This window comes from Priapulus caudatus, unplaced genomic scaffold (genome assembly GCF_000485595.1).
Source record: "Priapulus caudatus unplaced genomic scaffold, Priapulus_caudatus-5.0.1 Scaffold268, whole genome shotgun sequence".
Lineage (NCBI taxonomy): Eukaryota > Metazoa > Priapulida > Priapulimorpha > Priapulimorphida > Priapulidae > Priapulus > Priapulus caudatus.
The window spans coordinates 73,866-80,515 of record NW_014577329.1 but is presented as its reverse complement, the minus strand read 5'-3'; the positions used below and the strand labels follow the sequence as shown (position 1 = coordinate 80,515).

General features: G+C 38.6%; 2 protein-coding genes across 2 annotated transcripts in view; one reads left to right on the top strand and one right to left on the bottom strand.

Moving 5' to 3' along the window:
• Window positions 1-4,615, top strand: part of LOC106808310 (coiled-coil domain-containing protein 96-like) — a 12,456-nt gene extending 7,841 nt beyond the window's left edge. The window contains exons 8-11 of the mRNA XM_014810971.1: window positions 2,607-2,726; window positions 3,568-3,660; window positions 3,839-3,976; window positions 4,356-4,615. Of these exons, the coding sequence (XP_014666457.1) occupies window positions 2,607-2,726; window positions 3,568-3,660; window positions 3,839-3,976; window positions 4,356-4,601 (597 nt within the window). The 3' untranslated portion in view covers window positions 4,602-4,615. The remainder of the gene's footprint in view (window positions 1-2,606; window positions 2,727-3,567; window positions 3,661-3,838; window positions 3,977-4,355) is intronic.
• Window positions 4,616-4,717: 102 nt separating this feature from the next.
• On the bottom strand, window positions 4,718-6,650 carry LOC106808330 (baculoviral IAP repeat-containing protein 5.2-like; the record flags this gene model as incomplete). Its single annotated transcript, XM_014811006.1, is given in 4 exon segments — window positions 4,718-5,245; window positions 5,454-5,571; window positions 5,957-6,066; window positions 6,636-6,650. Coding segments are annotated over 4 exon segments (330 nt in total), but the record flags the coding sequence as incomplete, so codon positions are not given.

Below are 6,650 nucleotides of genomic sequence, written 5' to 3'. Positions count from 1 at the left end.
AGTATATATTATGTTTATTTATTTATTTATGTATTTATTTTATTATGTGTATCTATACTATTTCTATGTGTTCAACGGTGTAATAAAACCCAAGAAATGAAAAGCGATGAATCAAGTGAAATTAAAAATGATCAGCATTAGTAACACAGAGTGAAGCCTGATTCGAAGGCAATATCATCTCAGGCGTCGTTGTCCTATCATCGGTAGTTATTCAAAACAAATTTGTTTGTGTACAATGTTACAACGTTTTATAAACTATATAACCATTAGTACGGAGGATGTTAGGCCATGGGCCTATGGGGCGCCAAGTGTCGCATGACTGATTTCGTTACGAAATCAATGATTTTGTAAACAGTGATGTTATTGTGATGAAGATTGTTTAAAGGGATTACGTCACGAATTTTCTATGGTAAAATTTGTAAAAAAAAAATTCTCATTTTTTACATTAAAAGTAAGAACTTAACGAGACTAAACAAATCGTCAAATTCTTACCTGATAAAATTGTTTCTCAACTAGTTAAAAATCCAAAAAACCTGGACGATTTGAATTAATGTTGTCTAACATTAATTGTTTGTTATGGGCTATGTATGGGTCACGAGTGTATGTTCACATCGAACAATATAGCAAAATAGGAAGAGTAATGCAGCAATTTAACAATAAAATGTAAACAGAATTACTTATATTTTGTGAAAAAGTGGAAATATTTTTTATATTTTTTATTATTTACGGTGACGTAATCACTTTAATAGTGCTGCCTCATAGTGCAGGAAATTGCATCGAAGAGGTTTTCAACAAAATCCCCGGACCCCCCCCCCCTTAAACAGGAGGGGAACACGCCCTGAAGGAGGATGTCCAAAATTGAGTGCTTTTAGATTGTAAATTTTCAACAATTCCACACAATGGGAGGGTGACACCCCCTCCAACCCCCCCCCGGGCGCTTCGTGCCCTTGAGCTCGCATGATTCGCCACCCCTAGAATTTTCTTCTGGATCCGCCACTGGTTGTGTGTATGGGGGGGGGGGGTTGCGTGTTACCTCTGGGATCCAAAGAAAAAAATTACCCTAGAATTCACAAAATTGCACTTACAATATCAATTTTTTTCAATTCCCTCAAAAACGGCCATCTTCAAGGTTATAAATTGCTAAAATCCAAGAGCTTTCGGTCATTTTCTGAGGACATGGTCTGACGGAGGGATTGAAAAACTTTTTTGTTTCAGCAGTGACCACCATTTTTATGGCTTTATTGAAAGGACGATGAAATGTACTTTCCGCTGACATGCGAAGAGTAAGTGTCTGATAACCTTTTGACCCTCAAGAGCAGGGTTAAACATTGATTTGTTGACCGTTAACAAAGGACTGAACTGCTTTTGCTATTAGAGCCCCTTCCCCCTCCCCCCCCCACCACCACCACTACGCTCGCGCTCGACGCATATCCATGATAACATAAACATGTTAATATAGCGAAGTCATTAAAGTTACACAGCTGTATCTTTACTTCCGCCAGGGGCATGGCAGGGGTTATGTTTTCACCGGCGAGTTTTTGAGTGTTGGTTTGTGTGTTTGTGTGTTACCATGCTTGTTTCAGTTCACTTCCGCTAGGTGCGCTGGCTGTAGACTTACAAACACGCAACCACAGGGTAAGGGGCAACCACAGTCCTCCCCCACCTGCACGCTCGCACTAATCCGGATCCAATTAATTAGTTAATTAATTAATTAATAAAAAATTTCACATTGAGAGAATTCAGCTGCCTTCTCGAGTGCTCTCCGAGTGCTCTAGTTATTACTGTACTACCAGTAGGTATAGCAAAGCCTATCATAGATTTTAGATCTGTATTAGTAGTATCCTAGATATATGCTCTGAGCGCGAACGCGGTGGCAGGAGGGTGCACTTGATTCGCTTGCCAGTGAGTTTATCAGAAGAATACCTGGCTACAGTACACGTCAGTTCAGCGCTGTCGCTCTGCGGCACTTGTTTTTTTTCCGTTTCGGTTCTCGGTTCGGTTCCGGGAAATACATTCAACCCACTCAGTTAGGGGAGCACACGCGGCGAGCAAACAGCTCAGCACTTACGCCAAGCCCCGTCCCTCTCACTTTTCTCAGCGTAGATCACTTTAATGAATAGTATTATGACTATTATCCTTGAACTGTATCACTTTATTGTCTTTTGGCCAATGAATAACACAATAAATGTATAATATTGTGATAGGTGTTATTATTATTATTATTCAAAATGGAGGGCAATTTCCCCATCTTCTCAGCATTTTTAATTTTTTACAACTGAAAATAACCGAACCGAACCGAAACAAAATGTATCGTTACACTCCTAGCATATACCATCAAGAGTAGATGGTTACACAAATGTAGACATGAATATATTTGACATAGATATGATATAGACATAGATATGACATGAATACATTTGTGTGATTATCATGATACCATTTGCAATTTAGACATTCTCCTACATTTCAGCTACAAAGTTAAGATAATTGGATAGACTGATTTTTCTTTAGTTATGTTCTTGCGTTACTTTCATATTCTTACTGGATGAGCAGAGCAAATTTCTCCACTTACAAAGCTATATTGTGCTTATCAATTCTGTTTGTAGGACGTTGAGCAATTCATGCAGCGAGAGGCGCAGAAGGAAACAGAGGTAACGACAATGAGGCTGGACAACATACAACTAAAAAACAAGCTTAAGAAGCAAGAACAACTTCTCAGGGAGAAGGTCAGGATGCCCTTCCTAGAATGTCGATGTTCCCCATATGTGACCAGCTCCAGCAAAACCATGATTAAGTAGGAAATTCTACAAATTGAGTTATGTGCATATCTGAATAGATCATTTAATTACCTTTAAAATGATATATAATATTTGGCTATATCTAAAGAATTGACCGATCTACAGCAATTTAAAGATCGGAAACCGACTTATTCCGAAATATGCAGCTTTTGAGAAAAAGCGTTCCGGGTAAGGGGCCAAGTCGGGGATGAGCGGTCAGGGGCCCTTCAAAATCTTTTTATTTTTTTTAATTAAAAATGACCATAATAATCTAGAGATATCTGAACCTATATATCCGGATTAAATATGCACTTAGGAACTTATTTTTGTCCAGGTAGGCCATTTTCAGCATTGACATGTGTGTGCTCATTACTCAAAACAATGACTTGCGACTTAGTCCGTATTATGCTGGAGCGGGTCACATATATCTGCACTATCGTTTCTATTCCTACTTAATATACACAGTACTGCGGTGCATGAATTTGTGGTATATTTGGAATGGTGGTGTAATGATGCTAATACATAGTGGCAGCGCTGACAACCTAATGTGTAATGTGGCTCGATTCATCCACGAAGTTTGCATGATCACTTTAAAAGTTCTCCCTGTGACCATGCCTCCTTTTAATAACTGCCTACACAGTACTCCTACAGAAATACAGACCTACCCAACGTACCACCATATCAAAAAAACAAAAAATTGTGTTCTTTTTTCTACGGTGTGTGGTACTAATGGTTCATGAATGTGGATAAAAGTAAAATGATTCCACAAAAAAATATTTATTACCACCAGGAGGAGCTTGCAGATGGACTCCATCTCATAGACTTCGAACAACTCAAAATTGAAAACCAGACATACAATGAGAAGATTGAAGAGAGAAATGAGGTGTAGTATTCCAAGGATAGAATACGATTTGACCTATACTACATGGCAAAGTTAAGAACACTGCTACTCTTTACAAATATACTTCTCATGTCATTTTGATGACAGAAACAAGTAATAGCTTTCTGCGGCAGTTGTTGTTGTAGTCGCAGATGAATTTCTGGAAACATGAATGTTGCAGGAGCTGATGAAGCTGAGGAAGAAGATAACAAACACAGTACAGGTTCTTACCCACATTAAAGAGAAACTGCAGCACATGCAGGTGGAAAACGAGCAGCAGAACTGCAAACTGCAGGAGGCCGATGCAGAGGTGACTCAGGTAGGCATTGTTTATCATTACCAAGATATAGGGGGCAGGAATGAGAACAGCTTGCAGCGGGCTGACAAATGAATATCACGAATACTTATGAATTACCACGATCTCCGAGCGATTGGGACAGGAGTAAAACAAAGACATTAGGATGGTTAGAATGGGGTGGCTCAACTTTTTTTCCACTATCATTGAGAGATTAGTGTAGGAGTAAAGAAAAAGAGGGTGAGGTGGTTTGAAGGCTGAAAAGCAAAGCATGTAGGTGGAGGTGATGGTAAAAGGAGAAGGCAGAGAATATTTCCTCACCTCTCATTTATATTCCTCTATTCCCGCTTCTCTTACGTTGATAACCATGTATGTGTGATGTGTGCCTGCCTCCATTTGGCAGCGACGGGATACGTTGAACCACAGCAAGCAGGTTCGTGACAACCTACGCACAGCCAACCAACGTCTGCAGCAGCAGTGTGGCATGCTAGGAAATGAAGCCCTTCTCTTTGACTACGAGGAAAGGAAGGAGGAAGCTGAGCAGCTCCATGACAAACTCAGTGCCTTAAAACGCGACCATGCTGCGATGATACTAAACTGCAATAAATTGCGCAGGAAAATAGAGGGTGCCGAACACCTAGATGAATAGAACGGACAGCTTTGTGTGCTTTGAACAAATTCTGGATATTTGACCAAACTTAAACAGAAATGCTGATTTCCTGTTGAAAAGAAAAATGTGTAATTTATAAAAGCAACAAATTTAAAAAAGGTTTCACAGTAATTTTTTAGTAAACGTCGAAAATATAGCACTGTATTTTTTATAATACACAGAATGCTCTGTACTAATTAAGTAAGTAATAAGGACTATCCTAATATATTATGTAAACTTACAAGGACTTACTGATTGTGTTAAAGACAATATTAATGTGTTATTAAAATCTAAGCAGCCCTTTAAAACCTCACCATGACAATCTGTGTAGTCAACTATCATAAGCTATTTTGAAATAAACTATTCGCAGTACCTCTCGCATGCGTAGGCTTCGTAAAAGTATTTACATGCATTACCATTACTAGCAATGTAGAAAAATGATTTCCAAGTAATTCAATCCATCACGTGTGCAAGTATAGTTGCATACGGTGAAATTAATTCATCATAGTGCATTCTCATCAATTGCTTGATTTTTTATACATGCTTTGGTCTGTTGGTTATACATTAACGAGCTTTTCCATTTCTTCTCGCACATCCTTAGCCTGCATTTTATATTCTTCTATTCTTGATTTTACTTCCTTGTTCTAGAAAAGAATGGACAGCCTATGTGACAAAAAGGAATTAAAACAATATAGACCATATCCAAAAAATTTGATTATTCTGTTTTAAAGAACAAAATTCAAATTGTCTCTAGTTATTTATAATTATATACGCATACGCACACACACACACACATATATATATATATATGTATAGTCCAACTAGGGCCACTTAGTAGGACCTTGCCCTCACCAACTTCCAACACTGCCTCTCTGTCTCGAGCTTTAAAAATTCCTCCATTGTCATCCGATTCTCATTTTTCTTCAGCAATACGAATGGGCAGGCTTTTGAATGACTCACATGCTCACTCCTGCAAAAAGTAACAACCTTGCTTACATAAACAACAGAAGCTGTCTTAAGTGTCACATAATCTGTTTTAAGTAGTTTTTAAACTGTTTCAAAATGTTAAATTGTTCTTTTTATCCACCACAATGCATTTACTAGCAAAATCTCGACATACCCCGATCTATATATTGCTAAGATTCAACTCCCTTACGTACTCCCAATTTCATCGTAAGTAAAATTAAATGTTTCCTTGTAGGTGAGCATAGAGAATTAATTTCCTAGCTGTTACTATTCTGCTTTAGTAAGAATCGTCATGGCCTGTAACTGTAATGCAAAATGCTATAGTAACTACTGCTAAGTACTGCAGACGTGAGGCTGCAAGTATGTAACCACGTCTTCAATATGTGTACCAAGGTTCATCTTCTGGTGCCCAGCCATCCAGTTCCTTGTGGCAGACGTAACAGCGCACGAGGTCGGGCTCCTGGTCTGAAGGACAATGATAAAATCCTGCTTCTGCTAACTGCAAGTTAATTCAAGAGTACAATTTACAAACTAATAATGTAGTGTGATAATTAAATTAATTACAGTCCTGGTAAAACACTGGTTATGCCACTGCATTTAAAATCACTGACAAAGTTGTGCTACATGAACGTTTCCACCACAAAACGTTGGCATTTCTTATTTAATAATCTGAGAGAAGAATAATATATCCTTGCTTTAGCGAATTGTCTAAGATAGGGTTAGCTCTAGTAACTATAGCCCGCGTACAGTTGCCGCTGGTGCCTGCGGCAACTGTAAGCGGGCTATAGTTACTAGAGCTAAGATAAGGTTAGCTCTAGTACTAGACCGAATAATTCTGTCCCATATAACTTTTTTTATATTTTGGTGAGGGTTATTGGGACAGAACGGGGTTCATTGAAATTTCGTGAGATCGCATGCAAAATGCATGCGCTGCTAATGCGGCCCGTACGCGAATTTGCGATTCCCAAACCGTATAGCTTTGGAAGAAAAATTGAGCAACGTGATTGGCTAGAAAAATTAGTCATTGTCAGAGACAGAGACTCAAGAGACTACTGACTAGAGACTAACCTTTGCAGGTGTGCA